We start from the raw sequence: 17,684 nt of genomic DNA on the forward strand, positions 1-17,684 counted from the left end.
CCAGAAATGTTCACCAAGTTGTCTACTCTGTATCATGACAGAATTTCATATAAAAAATAATGAGACCTTTTTAATTTTTGTGATTATTTTGTGCTGAAAAAACAAATTTCAGGATCTCAAACATTTTGATGATTTGCGCTATGTTCCACGATTGCAAAGTCGTGAAAATCTGGAGGGACTTTATAATGTATACAATGTTAGCTGCAGGCTTAAATTGTGGCCTGGCTGCCAAACCTCTCCACCCAGTTGCGATCCATGCTCGTCATCTCCACTTGTATTAGAAACCAAAACATATTCTTTGTGTAACCACGACCATGCTCATGCGTCTGAATAAGCCATCTATATGCTTTTTGGTTTCCTGTTTACAGAATATTTCAAAACTAAACTCTATGATCTGTTTCATGCTGCAGTTGTACCAATGGCAAAATCCAGCCAAGCTGTTACACATGTGAAGGATACTGTGCTAATGGGCAATGCTCCTTCGGACCCACAAACCTCCCACAATGCAAGTAAGTCACGTATTCTACACATGGCACACCAAAGACTACAGCATTATATACCAACATAGAGAGATATTAACATTAATTGCATGTGTTATGTTAACCTCCTAAGACCTGGATGTCCACACATTTTTTTGTTGTTTGCACCATAATACTTAATTCTGTGTAACTTGAACCTGTGGTACACAAACGTGGACAATTACACTGCTTCAATTTCAATGAAAAATATTTGGTTATTATATTTATTGGTTCTTTCTAACCCCAAAATAGAAATCTGAAAAAAAGACAAACCAAAGCTCTGGTCTTAGGAGATTAAGCAACATAAGTAATATGCATTATCACATTGGATATACACCTGTTATCTTAGACTCAATGGGTCCTTGAGTACAAATCTGTTCATGGGTTTAGTAGGGACAACACTGATCATTGTATGTATTTGCTATAGACTTCGTGGCCTGGTCATTTTCTTGAATGTGATTTGACTGTTTTTAATAACATAGATGTAAATGCATTCCTTTGTTTGTAGATGTCCCCTTGGATGGGAGGGGCATCGTTGTGAAAATCCTGCCACCAATATGGACACAGAATCCAGTGGCCGTAAGTTCTAAAGCAAACAAACAAACAACACTAAAAAATTTATTACACATATTTAAAGTTATGAAGTTCTTGCAAGAGATAATGTAGTCAATGACATCAGTGAATGGCTTACTGCACATAGTAGTGAGCGGGGCACAAACTAACGCAGGGTTAATGTAACATGGCTGCTTTACATATTTATACATGGCCAAGAAATCTTTTCTTTTGGTCTTTTTCTCTAACTGTCAGAAGATGATGGTCAGTGAATTTGTGAAAATATGTTAAGATATTGAACAAGAGTGTTTTGGAGGCATGGAAGTAAATTTCTTCATTTGATGTTTTATCAGAGTTCACCAAATCCAAGTTTATATTATTTGAATCACTGTCTTGTTACCTAAAACTTAACACCATTTTGAAACATGTCAGCAACTCCTAGCAACTGATAGCTGGGATTAAAGCAACACTATGTAGTTTCCATGTAAAATGACTTACAGCTCCCCCATGTGGTTGAAAAGCGCAACAGTGCCTGGTATCAGACACTATTCTGCAGGCAGGGGGAGGGCGGGGCTGTGTGCTCCACCCTCCACCGCAACTTTCAGAGTGTGCTTGTAGCAGCTAGGAGGCTGCTCAGGTTGCAGCAACAGTAAAATTTGTCCGGTTAAAAGTTGTTCTATCACTGAAATAATTTTATAGACAATATTTACATAGTGTTGCTTTAAAAACATTTTTACACAGCGGGGTTAGTTGTCACACAGTGTAAAACAATGAAATGAAAAAAATTAAAATACTATTCATCAAAATTATAACTGTTAATACAATAATAGGGGAAATAACTCACAATTAGGATTTTTTCATCTTAATTGTGCATCCCTTTCAAAAAATCTATTTATATGCATTGATGAATAATACAAGGATGTTTAGATGAAGGATCATGGATGGATATCCACCTTTAGTAGACATTCAATTTGATTGAATTATTTGTGTTAAAAAACAAAGTTTTTACAGGTGTTACAACAAACCCTCTGTTTGTTACAATGAACCCCACCTATGGGGTAACGTTTGCACTTGTAACTGTTTTTAACATTGTTTCAATGGTTGCATGCTATCTGGGATGTTTATCTCACAGTCAGTTATATAAGAGAAGCGTGAAATGATTAGTTAACACTAATGTATGTTTGTTTTAGGCACAGCTTCAGTAGTGATTCCTGTGATTTTACTCATACTGCTGCTGCTGCTCATTGGAGGAGCTGTGTTCTGGTACAGAAAAAGGATGAGAGGGTGAGTGTATTATAGACAACTACTAAAATTCACTTAATCTCCATCATTCTGAACCTCAAATATAAGAAATGTCCCTCCCCAAACATCTCTTTTCTTTCCTTCTTTACTTTCTTGATTGACTGCATCTGCTCTGTTTCACAGGCTTGGCAAATCCCACTCCAAACGACCGCGGTAACGGTCTTTCTTCATATGTCTGTGATTTTTGTCTCTCTCCCATTCTGTCCATCTCTATTGGTTTTGAGAGTCGTGGTCCTGTGGTTTATAAAGTGTACTTGTCCTCGTGGTCTGGCTTGATCTGTCTGTTATATCTAAAGATGCACCAAAATTTGGGCCAACTAAGGTTTTAAGCTGAAAATGCATTTACCGGTTTAAGGGTGTTTTCACACCTAGTTTGTTTAAGCCCTTGAAACATTCTCGGAGCATTTCAGTGTGTATATGCAAACCAACTGATCACAGACCCTCCTAAAATGTTTGACATTGGAACGCAATAAGGTGCGTGTCTCATTTTGACGTATCAAAATCAACTGCTGTACAAAAACCTGGGGTTTTAAAGGGTCAGAGATCACTTCAGTTTTGAAGAGGACCCCAAAAAGAATCGGTTCCTCTTTTGAGTGAACACCAAAAAGGTTGAGGTTACTTTCAGCTAGTTTCTTTTCACTTTAAGTAAACTGGGTTTGGTTCTTTTAAAACGACCTATATGTGAAAACACCAAAAACAGGCTTAATGCAAAGTCAACATTTGTAGTGCTGACCCTTCTCATCAAGACCTTTGCAATTTACCCTGGCATGCTGTCAATAAACTTCTGGGCCATATCCTGACTAATGGCAGCCATTCTTGCATAATTAATGCTTGGAGTTTGTCAGAATTTGTGGGGTTTTGTTTGTCCACCCGCCTCTTGAGGATTGACCACAAGTTCTCAAAGGGATCAAGGTCTGGGCTGGGTCTCGCAGCTGGTTTATTTTTCAAATTGAACGACACATGCACTGTTTATATTAGAAATTCTAAACTGTAGTACCATGCTAAATGTATTTAGCATTTTCAGTTTTCAGCACAGCGTGTTCAGAGCTTTAGTTTTGGCCATGAATGACAATTTTGGTGCATCACTAGTCATATAGTATCTCTGTTAAAGGGGACAGAGAATGAAAAACCATTTTTACCTTGTCTTTGTTGAATAATGGTAGTCTACCCACATTCACAAACATACAAAAAGTGCTAGACATGCTAAACATCTCAGTCTCATAGAAATTCCTCTTTTAGAAATGTCAGCCAGAAAACGGCCCAATCTGAAAAACTGATGCTTATGACATCACAGGCATCTCACTGCCCCTCCACTTTAAAATAATTGGCTACATTTTTTGAGTGGCAGCAAAGTAAGCCAATCAGTAATGAGATTGCAAGTTAAGCCAGTAGGGGGAGCCAAATAGGTGCAAAACCACTTGTTTAAAATCCCCCACCCTAATAGAGCTATCTGAGAGAGGTTTTTAGGAAGCTTCTAAGGCATAACAGACCCAAACAAAAACATTTTTGTCTACATGTCACATCACAGAACAAGGATAAATACTCCGTTCAATCATTCTATGTCACCTTTAAACCACCTGACCAAACCCTACACGTGGTCTATCTCTCTTGTTCATGGGAGAACTACAGTAATGAATCTAGATCCATGAGAACCGACTGTACCCACCCCGCTGTAATGTGTTTCTGTGAGATTCTTGGCAAGTGCGACATTGATGGAAGCGAATCTGTTGAATATGTGTTTCAAAAGCCAGTGTTTATCAAGATAACTTGGAAATTATGTTATACTATGGGACATTTTCCTGGACTGGTTTCGACTAATCCAGGACAAGGCCTTAGTTAAATTAGGACATTAACTCATTCCCTGCCAGCCTTTTTAAAAAGTTGCCCATCAGTATGTTTTTGTGATTTTCACAAAAGCTTCACAAAATGCATTCTAGGAAAATTTTATTCCATAAATATATAAACATACAGATATATCAAAAACTTTTCATTCTATCTTTATTTGTTCTCTTTTTATAACCTCTTAAAGGGACTGTAAGTATGATTTTAAGTGTTTTGTTAATTAAAATCTATGTCTTTATTCATAAAAATGTCCTCATTGGTGGCAAATGACCTCTGCCAATGATCTGACTTTTCTTTGTAAGCTTAGATTTTCTTCTCTTTACTTACATTGAACGGGTAAGTCCAAGGAGGCTTCCATGTTGTTCTGCCGTATTGATAAACTATAATAGCAGAGAGGGACAAAAAGCACTAGCCAACTAGTGCATTTCCACAAGAGTTTTCATTCAGAACACGTGAACCAGCTGAAACAGACAAGGAGATCAGTGAGTACTTAATGGCTACTGTAGTTGCAACACCCATTTGGAAAAGCGAGGCGCTAGAGAGCACTATTCAATTTGAATGTAAAATACAATTTCACCACTAGATGGGGGTAAATCCTACTTACTGTCCCTTTAAATATGTGTAGTTTTTTCAAAAATACCAAATTTTGAGCAAAAAGCTGAAATAATTGCATTTTTGTAAGGGAATTTTGTTACAGATCAGATTCAGAACGAAGATCAAAACATACACAGAGTTTAAAATGTTGTTGGATTTGTTTTTGCTTTTGCAGTTTTTTATAGATTGGGTAGTGGATAGTGGATAATAATTATCCGCCTAGTGGATAATAGCGGAATTACAGATTACTGTAAAAACTCATCAGGAAAACGTCATTGGCAGGGAAATGTTATCGCTTGATTGACAAGACAACTCGTCAGTGCCGGGAAAAGAGTTAACGTAGTTTTTACAAACATACTTTACAGAAAACAATGTGTTTTATGTTAAGATATGTCAGTGCAAGATGATTTTAAATTAAAGCACCTCAAACATGCATTTTAGTCTGTAGAGTTGGGGTACTCGAACTTGGACTCAAGTCCGGACTCGAGTCCAATTTTGAATTAACTCGGACTTGTCACGCACTCGGGTGAATTTGTACTCGGACTTGACACAGACTTGGTCATTTTGGACTCGGAAAATATCCAGAGTACAGTCGAGTCCACGTCATGTGCAACATTAAAAACAGCATGAACTTGAGATGAGAAATTTATTAATGTCTCGTCTCGTACACACTGCAAACTTTCGAGAGTGACAACCGCATTTAAATGCGGGAGTGAATCCCTTTAATGTTCGTTTCATGTCTGTACGGAACAAGACTCACTCCCGAAAATGTGATGATTGACACAGAAATAACCATAGCAAAGTTCTGCCGTCTCGCGTGCTTATCAATCACAGCTTTGACCAAAATAATCTAACAGCGTTGTGTTTTGCAATGAACCTCCGTCCGGGCGTTGTGTATTGTACGCTTCTTTTGTGAGGCTGCTTCACAGCGCGCGGTCTTGCAGTGTTGCCAGGTCCTCGGCTTTTTTGTACGTAAATACCGTAAATTACTGAAGTGTGTGTGTACAGAACAGGATTAAGCATTAAAAGGTGAAGTGGCAACCGAATTACTATGCAGTGTGTACGGGACCGTCTCGCCTCCTGTTATTTTACTGCAACACACTGGCAGGCAGCAGCCAGTCGAATCATACTTGCAGACAAAGACATCACACACATCAATGCATGGCTAGCACGATGTCCTCAAAGTCAGCAATAATTTGTTTTGCTTACGAAAATCATAGAGAATTTATTTGCATGACATCTGGTAAAAAGAAGATACCTCTATATCCCTTTCTTTTCTTTGAAATCAGTTTTGATAGGAAACTAGTTGACATAGAATAAAAATGTTCAATGGCAATGACAAGATGCAATACATAGAGGTATTTTTATTACATTTTTATATTGCCATTGGTTAAATGGGTTGAAAGGTTAAAGTATTAATAGAAAGTAACCATTTACAATACAAATTTTGTATAAATTACTTTATGGACTCGGGCGGACTCGACTTGGACTCGGCCTTTAAGAACTCGGACCCTTTTGGACTCGGACTTGGACTTGATGTTTAAGGACTTGGTCTTGACTCGTACTCGACAAAGGTGGACTCAGACCCAACTCTATTAGTCTGGGACTAGGATAAACCCTGTCTGGAAAAACTGTGTCTGAAAAAATGTCCACAGAATATAAGTAATATACTTACCGTTTCCATACTCACCATATGAAAACATTAAAACAAAACAGATAAAAGCATTATGTTTTAAAATAAATTATGTTACTGAAGTCTGTAGAAAAAAGCCATACTGTATCTGCATCACTTTTCAGTCTCTTGGCACCTCTCTAAAGCCCGGCTGATCTTTGCTCTTGTTTAAAGAGAGCTCACAGAGAGCAAGGACTTAAAGCAAAGTCCCCCTGTGGTGAAAATCAAGTTTTTATTGTTGTTTATAAGTCTATGTGGTGTTTTTAATATGCTTTGAGACAAACCATGTGCGCATTCATCATTTATTGTTGACTATTTTCTCCATAAAATTCATAGATACTATGTATAGATGCCACATAGACTCGGCACTGAACTGATCACAGCAAATCTGCTTCAGCTTGACTTCTGTGATGCTTAAAAGTGCAGAATGAATGCTCTAACCCAGTGGGTTAGACATTAATTTATCATAAATTCTTTGTAATGAAACCTAAAAAATAAGGCCTCTAACAAACAGCAATACGTTGTGCTGTTTAATATGTTTTGTTAAAATTTGTCATACATTTTCTTTGGGGGGCTGCGGAGGGATGCACCTTACACAAAGGGGGGGCTGCATTCCGAAAAAGTTTGAGAACCACTGCTCTAACCTGTTAACATCACCGATAAAACAATATTGTAATGCAAACGTGCAGTTCACGTATACATTGTGTGAAACTGAACTTAGCAGTTACGTGTCTGAAACTGCCGAATGTAGCATCTATTTACATATATATATATATATATCTATGGTCCAAAAGAATCAAGCCAAGGACTTATTCGTATATTTATAGATCTGCGTATACTAACTAAAGGCAAGGGTGTAGAGTTACATTTAAGCTGTTGCATGAAAAAATTACTGTGACAGGTAAAACTTTTATAAATGTGACCAGTCACGGAAAGTAGTGACACAAGTTGGATCTGGGGCATTTTGAGTTATTCACAGATTCTGAAAGTGCAGTTTCTAAGCTTTCCAACGATGTGTAACACATGGAAATCTGATAAGATTTGGAGAAGTTGTGGCCATTTGAATGTAACACATTCAAGAAAGAGAATGCTGAGAAATTTGAGAAAGAAAAAAGTTAACACTTTTCCCTTTTCCTGCCTGGAGAGACAATAGGGCTCATTTACATCTCATTTAGTTAAGCTATACCCCCTGTAAAGCCGTTTTGAGATACAGATGTTCTAGCATCGTATATAGTATTTTGTGAAAGAAGTCCAGGTGACAACATGCAAAAATAAACAGGACTTTTACCTTTGTGGGGATCACAAGTCGAATCCAGTCTGTTTAAGATGTGTGAACCATCCAATGACCATTTTTGTCCACAAATGCGTATAATCCGTGAAATATAGATATATAGTCTATTGTTTACATCAGATTTCGCATGACCGTCTGGTAATAGAATATAATATACAATCTGAGGACTATTTACATCGAAACAAGTAAGGGTATATGAGATTATACTCTGGTAATTTACGTTCCGTTAAACACATGAACCCGCCTTCAAAGTTTGTATTTAAAATAGGGAGGTAGTATAATAGATCATCCAAACAGCGCCGTCGAAAACGTGATGTCCTTTAGAGATGTAACAAATCGCTCTCTCGTTCCTCCATCAGCCAATGACTTCATTGAAAATATTGATAGACAAAACATGTAGCCAATTATATAAAGAATTCAACTATCTATGTGTAACTTATATCTGTTTGACTTCATGCTGCGCTGCAAGAACTGACAGACGACGTCAAAGTACCGCGAGAGCGAGTCGAAATTAAACTACTCCGTAAGATTTCTTGAAGAGCGTTACTTTGACGTCATCCGGTTGCGGCGCCGCATAAAGTCAGTGACACGAATGACGTACGACGCGGCTGATTGTCATCTGTTCCGCCCCCCAGCTTCTTTTATTTTTATTTTATTTTGTGCGCCAGAGTTCGTTTACAATGCTGAATAAAGTCGTAATTCTTGCTTTTTTTGGACCAAAATGTATTTTCGATGCTTCAACACATTCAAGCTGACCCACTGATGTCACATGGACTACTTTGATGATGTTATGGCACCCCCCATTATCAGCACATAGAGCTAGATGGACAAACAATCAAAAGGACAAAGAACTTTAAATATCTTGGCTCCCATATCACCTCTAGCGAATCTGACATCAAAATCCGAAGAGGTCAAGCATGGGGGGCCTTCTGGAAGATGAAGAACGTATTCCAGTCAAGAACTATTCCAATTACACTTAAGATCAATATATTTGAATCTACGTGTGTCTCAATCCTGCTCTATGGCTGCGAGAGCTGGATCCTTAACAGCAAACTCAGAGACCAACTTAACAGCTTTGCTACCAACTGTTACAGAATCATGCTATGCACAAAACGTCTGGACAAGAAAAGCAATAAAAAGGTTTATGAAAGAGTCGGCCGCAACCAACTTGTCCTTCAAGTACAACAGAGGCAGTTAAGATTTGTAGGACATTCCCTAAGAAGACATGAGAGTGACTTGATCAACAAGTACCTCCTGTACACCCCACAACAGCGACATGGCAAAAGTGGTCAAGGCAGAGCGCAAAACTATACCACCAATATATCGGGGAACTTATCAACAATGATGTACAAGCAACAATGAGCGAACTACGAAAAGTTGCCAAAAATCGCGAGGAATGGACAAAATTAGTGACCGACTGTAAACCTACCCTATTTGCAGCCGATTGATGATGAGTATACAAGTTGAGTCATGCTAAATAAAGTGAAATGACACAGGGAATAAGTATTGAACACACTTTATTTAATACTTTGTAGAAAAGCCATTGTTGGTGATTACAGCTTCTAGACGCCTCATGTATGAGATACCAGTCGTCTGCATTGCTCAGGAGTGATTCTGTCCCATTCTTCCACACAAATGGTCTTTAAATCTTGAAGGTTCCTTAGGCCTCTGAACTTTGATCTTCAGTTCTCTCCATAGATTTTCTATGGGATTTAGGTCAAGGAATTGACTGACCACTTCATTTTTTCCCAGGCCTTGTGTTTGGGATCATTGTCCTGCTGAAATGTCCACCCTCTGTTCATTTTCATCTTTCTGGTAGATGGCAGCAGATTTTTATCCAGAATGTCCTGGTACATTTCTTCATTCATCCTGCCTTAAATAATATGAAATCTGTCAGTACACCTTTACTGAAAAGCAGCCCCAAACCATAAAGCGTCCACCCCCAAACTTAGCTGTTGTTATGGTGTTCTTGGGGTGGTGGGCAGTGCCATTTCTTCTCCAAACATGGTGTGTAGAATGACTGCCAAAAAGTTCAATTTTGCTTTTATCTGACCATACTATAGTTCAGTGGTTTTCAATCTTGTCCTTGGGGACCCACTGCTCTGCACATTTTGCATGTCTCCCTTATCTAACACACCTGATTCAGATCATCAGCTCATTAAAGCTCCACTGTGTAGGATCTACTCCCGTCTAGTGGTGAAATTCTATATGACAACCAACTGAATATTACTTTCTAGCCCCCCCATTCGGAACGCGTTTTAACTCGTATGGTGGCCGTGTCATGCCAAGGTTAACATGGCTTCCAGTAGCTACAAAGCAAAAGCAATGAAAAAAATGAACAATTTGCAATGTCCTTTGCCTGTGATCCGTCAAAGCACACAGATTTATGTTAAACATGGAAAAAGTCTGATTTTCATGATATGTCCGCTTAAAATCACATACAAAAAGAAACCATAAACGTAGCTTAGACACTCCTTTTTCATCTACACAAGGAAAAATATCCCAGGGGCTGTTACCAGGGATGTGATTCTATCCGGATAAATCCGGAATTCCGGCTTTTCCGACCTGAAAATGAGGCTTCCGTGAATCATGCAAATCCAATTTTTTGCGTGTGTGTGGGGGGGGTTTGCAAGGCACCGTTATAAATAACTGCATATCACTCCGCAATAATCTATTTATTTGTCATGATGGAACTTCATTCAAAGCAGAGCTCACCAAAGAGCCTGCAGTCCGATCTCCGGCGTGTGGTGTTGGCTGCGAATTAAAAAAAATCATGCGTTCGCCTACAAATAGTATGAGAGAAACATGTCTTTCACTCTAAACCAAACTAACAAACTAGCCAATCAGAAGTAGAATAGGCAGGGGTCTTTGAGGTGTGGCTGAGATCTAGCTGCGCAGAAGTCCTAACAAGTAAACGTTGTCAGCAGGATGAAGAGTAAGTTTATGAAGCCTAGGTAAGACGACCTAATTGATAAAGGACTTAAATCAGTGGCGCTGGGCATGGATAGAAGGAATAGGCAGAGACAAACAGTATTTTAGTAGGAAGAAATTAAGAGAACCAGGTGTTTGCTGCTTTGACAAAACTGTCCGTTTCAAATCAGGCTATGCCAGTAATGTAAATAACAGATTTCTCGTCGAGGTGAAATGCGGTCTCGCGATATCAATATAAAGTTGCGTTTTTGTCAAAAAGTTTGCTTGCATTATATTATACTGTAATCACATACGTTTATGCGCGCATATACGTGAATCAGATCCAATGTCATCCTGACGAACACACGGATAAGTTTGCTCCTCTTAATGGTTTGTGAATCTGGCAGTAACGCTTGCGATTACAGAATTATATAATGACAAGCACAAACATTCATGGATCTGGTTTGTGAAACGCGTAGCTTTTGACTGTTAGATGCTTTGCCAAAAGAACTATGCAAAAGACAAATGCACTTGACTGCCTTTCCAAGTGCCAGAAAGTCACAACATTTGAATAAAGTAACAAATGTTGTAATCAATAATTAATCTGTATTAAATGCCCCCACTAATTATTCTATAAACATTAAACATGTTTTGACCAATAGAGAATCTCATTTATCATATGTGTATGTGGCTTGTGTGCCTTATTATTATTACAATATGCAACCAAAGATTTTACTAAAAGGGCATAAATTTGTTTACAAGAACATAAAAATCCTCATAGATGTAGTCACTTATTTTTACTCTCAAAATGCACCACATTGTTGTATTTACCTTTAAATGCACAAAATGATTTTGTTCAGTCTGATGCAGTGGCAAGGCTACATAATGGTCAGGGTGGCACTTGCCCACGCAGATTGACGATTGGCCACTCAGATCGATCAACTTTGAGCCCAAATTATATTTCAACTGTATTTCATTTTATGTGTGTGTGTGTGTGTGTGTGCGTGTGTGCGTGCGTGCGTGCGTGCATGTGTGTGTATGTATGTCGCCACGTCATGGTAGGTGTGCCATATATTTTCCTGCTTTTTTTGTCCTTTGCCAATCACACCTATTGTTACACTTGGTATTAAGATGTGTTTTCGTCGTTCGGATCACAAGTGGACGAGAGAGACACATCACGTTTATACTTGGTGTTTAAATCCGTCTCTTTTTGTCAATTTTCGACCGCTTCTCTCCAGATTACTGAGGAGATGGTCTGTGGACGAGTCCCTCTCCTGTCATTTAATCATGAGCGGGAGTAAAGACGGGTTTAAATGGACGCGAACTAATATTATGTCAGAGTCCAATGCTTATGTTTTAAGTAAACATGTAACATGTCTGTGTATATGTAAGAGCTTTCTCTGATATTGGTGAAATAAGATCGCTCAACTTTCATACGCTTGTAAAATTAAACGAAAGACGCGCAGATCAGAAGCGTTGGTTTTATCAATGAAAGGCTAAAAATAGGGCTGTCACCGTGTGTTTGTGCTGGAGGTCAGAAAAGATGAAAAACATTTATCTCATAAAGTATGTTATGATTTTTACAAAATCATAACATACTTAGCCCGGCACAATCAGGCTTCAGGGCTAAGCATAGCACCATTACCGCAGCTGTCAAGGTGCTTAATGATATCATCTGTGACCTTGACAATAAGATGAGCTGTGCAGCCCTGTTTATCGACTTGTCAAAGGCATTTGACACAGTTGATCACTGTATCCTGCTTAAGAGACTCCATGATATTGGCTTGGGCACTAAGGCAGTGGTTTGGTTTAGAAACTATCTTGCCAACAGAACTCAAACTGTTGTTGTCGATGGGCATAGTTCTGCCCCACTGGGGGTCCGGCGAGGTGTCCCTCAAGGATCTATCCTTGGTCCGGTCCTATTTACCATCTACATAAACACCATTGCCTCTATAGTAGACAATGGCAAAATACACCTTTATGCAGATGACACAGTATTATATTGTTCCGCCCCTACCCTAGCTCAAGCTTATCAATCACTACAGCAGTCTTTTAATTTGTTACAAGCAACTTTTATTGGACTTAGACTTGTATTAAATGCTGGTAAAACTAAGGTGATGCAGTTTACAAAGTCTCGCACAGCACCCTCATCAACCGCCCTATCCATTTTCACATTGGATGGGAAGTGTGTAGAAAATGTTTCATCTTATAAATATCTTGGTTTGTGGATTGATGAAAAGCTAACTTTTAAAGTTCATATTGAGAAATTAGTGAGGAAGTTGAGATTAAAGCTTGGTTTTTATTTTAGAAATAAATCCTGCTTTACTTATCAAGCTAGGAGGAAGTTGATTAGTGCCACTTTTTTACCAGTGTTGGACTACGGGGATGTTTTTTATATGCATGCTGCTTCCACATTACTTCATACACTTGACACAGTTTACCATGGTGCATTACGGTTCATTACTAACGCCAAGTCATGTACTCATCATTGTCGTCTCTATGAGGCAACTGGTTTTAGCTCTTTAGGTTTGCGTAGATGGTTCCATTGGCATATTTTTATTTACAAAACTATTAACGGTAATTTACCCAGTTATCTTAACAGTCTGGTGACCTGGAATCATTTCGTTTACAATCTCCGCTCCATTAATATTCTGGCGTTAAAAATCCCACGTAACAACTGAACTTGGTAAGACTGCTTTTAGTTATGCTGCTTCTTGGTGTTGGAATTTGCTCCAAAAAGATTTAAAGCTTTCTGATTTTATTTCACTTGAACATTTTAAACAATTGCTTAAATGTTATAAATTTGAACAATGTACATGTTTTTAATGACCCCTTTGTGTTTTAAATTGTTTTATATGTAGGCTGTAAATTTGTATTGTCTGTTGTGTTTGTTTCTGTGATTCTGTGTAATTTGTGTAATTGTTGCTCCAGGGCTCCCTTGCAAAAGAGATTTGAATATCTCAATGGGACATCACCTGGTAAAATAAAGGGTAAATAAAAAAATAAAAATAATCTCAGTACCTCAGATTACATAAATGGGCGGAGAGACGGCGTGTGGCTGTTCGAACACATTAAACCACATGCGTGTTTACACCAACAAGTGTTATGCATAACCATGCTATAGTTAGCCAAGGAACTATAAAACTTCAAGTTTACAACATAGACTGTATAGATGTAAACGAATATGCTGAATTACCTGTGGAGAAGATAGAAAGTAGGAAACTTCGGTGTCCCTTGAGCCCCATCTTGGAAAACTAACATTACTCCAATATTGACTTTGGTCTTGTTGTTTTTCCTGTTGCGTTATCGTTTTAAATCCCCTTTTCGCTTCCTTGGTGACGTGTACTCTACTACACATGCAACCTCGGGAGGCTTCAGCTAGCGGCCAGCGTGAGTGTAGTCAGAAAGCGCGAAAGGCGGAGCTTGAATTTCAGGAATGTCCCTCGTCGGCGAATTTATTTTAAAGATGGAGACACAACATGGATTCAGCCAGTCGAGTGACTCGACCGTATGTATTTTAAATAGCAGATTTTACACTTACGAGAATACTTTGATTAGTGGGTGGAAGTAATTACACATGAATGAGCACATACTTTTGAAAGAAAACATGGGTTTTTGCTAAGAATTAACTCAAAAAAGTACACAGTGTAGCTTTAAGGGAGAGATCCATGAACAGAACTGGGTGTGTCAGTTAAGGGAGACATACAAATTATGCAAAGCTATGGGTCCCCTAGGACAAGATTGAAAACCACTGCTATAGTCTCCCAATAATCCACAGGCTTCTCCAAATTCTCTTTCACAAACTTTCACAACCGAGCTTCAACATGCTTTTTGTTCAGCAATGGAGTCTTGCGTGGTGAGCATGCATGGATGCCATGGCGGTTCAGTGCATTGCTTATAGTTTTCTTTGAAACAACAGTTGATGCAAGACGTCTTCCTGAAGTTCTGCCCGAGTGGTTCTTGGCTCTTCTGATTATTCTTTGGACTCCTTGGACTGGGATCTTACGTGGAGCACCTGATCATGGCCGGTTTATGGTGAAGTGATGCTCTTTCCGTTTCCGGATAATGAAACACACAGTGCTCACTGGAACATTCAGCATTCTGAAAATGCAAATATAACCATTCCACCATTCAACAATAAGATTACGAAGATCTTGAGAGAGTTCTTTGCTTTTACCCATTATGAAGTCTTCCTGTGTGCCTCCTGGGTAAGCCTTTATAGGCGATCAGTTAGGATTAAAGCAGCTGATATCAATTATTGCTGTTAGGGGGCAGGGTTTCTCTTTCAATACTGAGAGCTCTGTCTTACACCCGGCACAATGCAGCGCAATGCGTGACGCAAGTGTCTTTCGCTAGTTTCAACCCTAATTTTCACGTTTAGCGCTGCTAACTTATCAAAAAAGATAACTTTTTTTGTACAAAGAAAGTTGATTTAGCTATTCCCTGTTATTGGTAAATACTGGGTTTGTGATGGTGTTGTTTCATTTTAGGTTGTTCCAGTGATTTTTAGCATCATCTCTCTGTGTTGTGACTGTATTTTTGTATCTGTCCTGATTAATAACAGTCTAACCCTACAGTCTTCTTTCTTTTAATATAAACTACATTTCACATCTGCAGAGCTAAAGGATTTCAGCATCAAAGAATGACCAATGGCCCGATGAACGTTGAGATTGGGAACCCAGCCTATAAAATCTATGAGGGAGAACAAGATGAGGATGTTGGAGAATTGCTAGATGCTGATTTCACGCTGGATCCAGACAAGGTACAGATGCAAGATTTTCACTTTAGTTTACTACTTCATTTCTACATGCCTCACAGAATTTGACTTAATCTTGATTAAAATGGTTTGGATTTTCTATAATGTTCTAACAATTATTTTCTACATGGGAGCACTCTCAGAGACATTTGTGTTTCTGATCGTTACAGAATAATCCCAAAAATACAACATTAGTTTTATTCAGTTGTCATTATTACATATAGAAATAAGCTGATGTATAAAGCACTTAAGACACTGTAGGCAGCTAACAAAAGGTCAAAAACGGAATTTACATGGAGATAAAAATGTATTTCTTTTGCAGCCAACCAACTTCACAAATCCTGTGTATGCTACTCTGTACATGGGAGCGCACAACAGTCGCAATTCTTTGGCCAGCACAGATGAGAAGAAGGAGCTGCTATCACGGGCCGACGAGGAGCCGCTGGTGGATCCCCTGGTGTAGACCTGGTGTCTTTTCAGTTTTATCAAAGAAGAAAAAAACGCTTTGCCTTTTTGAGAAAAAGAATAAGAGCAGAAAAAGGAAGTCAATCGTAAAGTGTTATCACTGTATAAATGTACAAAACGAAGGACTACTTTTGTATGTGATTGCAGTATTATTATATTTTGTTCTTTTACAACTCTTCTGGTCAGAACAAAAATCAAGAGAAGAAAGTAACATTTTCTATTACAAAAACAGAAGAAAGTTTTATTCGTTTCTCATTTTATAGGTCACACCCCCTTTACCCTAATAGCCACTACCTCTGTGCAATATGGAGTCAAAATGAAAAAAAAATGGAACAATGACATTTTTTTTATTTTTGTATGAGAAAAATCTTGTTCCATCAGTATAGTGCCAACTGTTGTATGTTTGAGTGGTTAAGTTTGTCATGAAACCATTAATACTGTTGTCTCTGTGATGTTGTTTGTTTTAAACTTACTACAGTATCAAGCAGATGAGATGCCAGTTTTACTCCTCCTGTACCAAGCTCATTATTGTGACGTGTTATTGTTTCCTCTTGAACATATCCAAGGCATTTCCATATTACATTTGAAGAAAGTTTTAACACAGCAGATTTTTGTTTAACTGATGCTTCAAAGCTTTAGATCATACAAAGATAACACACTTGACTGAAATGTTTGTTGTATTAAAGAAATGATTTAAAGCTTCTGCTTAAATGCTTTACATTTTTTAGACGGCAATGACGTGAGTATACTGTAAGAGAGTATCCAGACTTTTGACTGATAGTCTGGTACTGTTTATTTTTAGATAAATGAAGTAAAGGATGGCTTTTTTTCGAAAATAGAAAGCTGCTTAAACGTAAATGGCAAAACAATTGAAGCACACTGACATGTGCATTTTTAAGCTTTATCGCATCTTTAAGACCACAACAAATTCTTTAAAAACACTTTTATCTTGTCTTTTGTAAGCTTTTGCTGACTGTGTTGTATTTGTCTCTGTTATTTTCTCTATATCTTACTGCTCGGCCGATCACTAAGATATTGCTTTTGTTGGAATGGTCATCAGCCATATTGTAAAGTTATGTTTAAAACCGACATGTCTTACGCACAGAATAATGCAGTTCCTATAGCACCAAATCATTCATATCTACAGCAGCAATGATAATGAATCAGATTTTATTTTTTGGAAATCACAACTATGATTCTCATCTCGGATCAATTTCTAATATCACATGTTCACTCAGTTGTATTGAAAAATAAAATCACACAGCTTTTATAGTAAAAATGTACAGAAGGCTTAACATTGGAAAGCATAATGTTGAAAATTTGACTGGAGTACTTTATTAACTAAATAACATATTGTCATAAATAAAAGTCTTAATCCTTGTATCATTTGAAGTTTCAACTCTTTGTTACTCTGTTCATTTTAATATGTCCACAAAGAACACCTCAAAGGGATAGTTCACCTAAAATGAAAATTACCTCTTGATTTACTCACCCTTAAGCCATCTGAGATACATGTGTCCATCATTTTTCAGACAAATACATTTTCAGTTATTTTAGAAAATGTCCTAGCTCTTCCCATCTTTATTACAGTTGAAAATGGGGTCCACTTCCTTCAAGCCAAAGAATGTTTATCCAAGTAATCCAAATGGCTCCAGGGGTGTATTACAGAAAAATTTTAACTTTAAAATCTTATCTTAACTGTTTGTGAACCATGGTAATTTCAGTTAGGACTTCATTTAAGACAAAAGCTATTACAGAATGATGTTCCTAAATGCATTATCT

At 38.0% G+C, this 17,684-nt stretch overlaps 1 protein-coding gene across 1 annotated transcript in view; it reads left to right on the forward strand.

The window, feature by feature from the left end:
• lrp1aa (low density lipoprotein receptor-related protein 1Aa) overlaps window positions 1-17,283 on the forward strand; it is a 263,102-nt gene extending 245,819 nt beyond the window's left edge. The window contains exons 85-89 of the mRNA XM_065265952.2: window positions 411-509; window positions 1,027-1,097; window positions 2,261-2,354; window positions 15,299-15,443; window positions 15,760-17,283. Coding sequence (XP_065122024.1) covers window positions 411-509; window positions 1,027-1,097; window positions 2,261-2,354; window positions 15,299-15,443; window positions 15,760-15,900 — 550 coding nt within the window. The 3' untranslated portion in view covers window positions 15,901-17,283. The remainder of the gene's footprint in view (window positions 1-410; window positions 510-1,026; window positions 1,098-2,260; window positions 2,355-15,298; window positions 15,444-15,759) is intronic.
• The last annotated feature ends 401 nt before the right edge of the window (window positions 17,284-17,684 follow it).

This window comes from Paramisgurnus dabryanus, chromosome 14, assembly GCF_030506205.2.
Source record: "Paramisgurnus dabryanus chromosome 14, PD_genome_1.1, whole genome shotgun sequence".
Taxonomy (NCBI): domain Eukaryota; kingdom Metazoa; phylum Chordata; class Actinopteri; order Cypriniformes; family Cobitidae; genus Paramisgurnus; species Paramisgurnus dabryanus.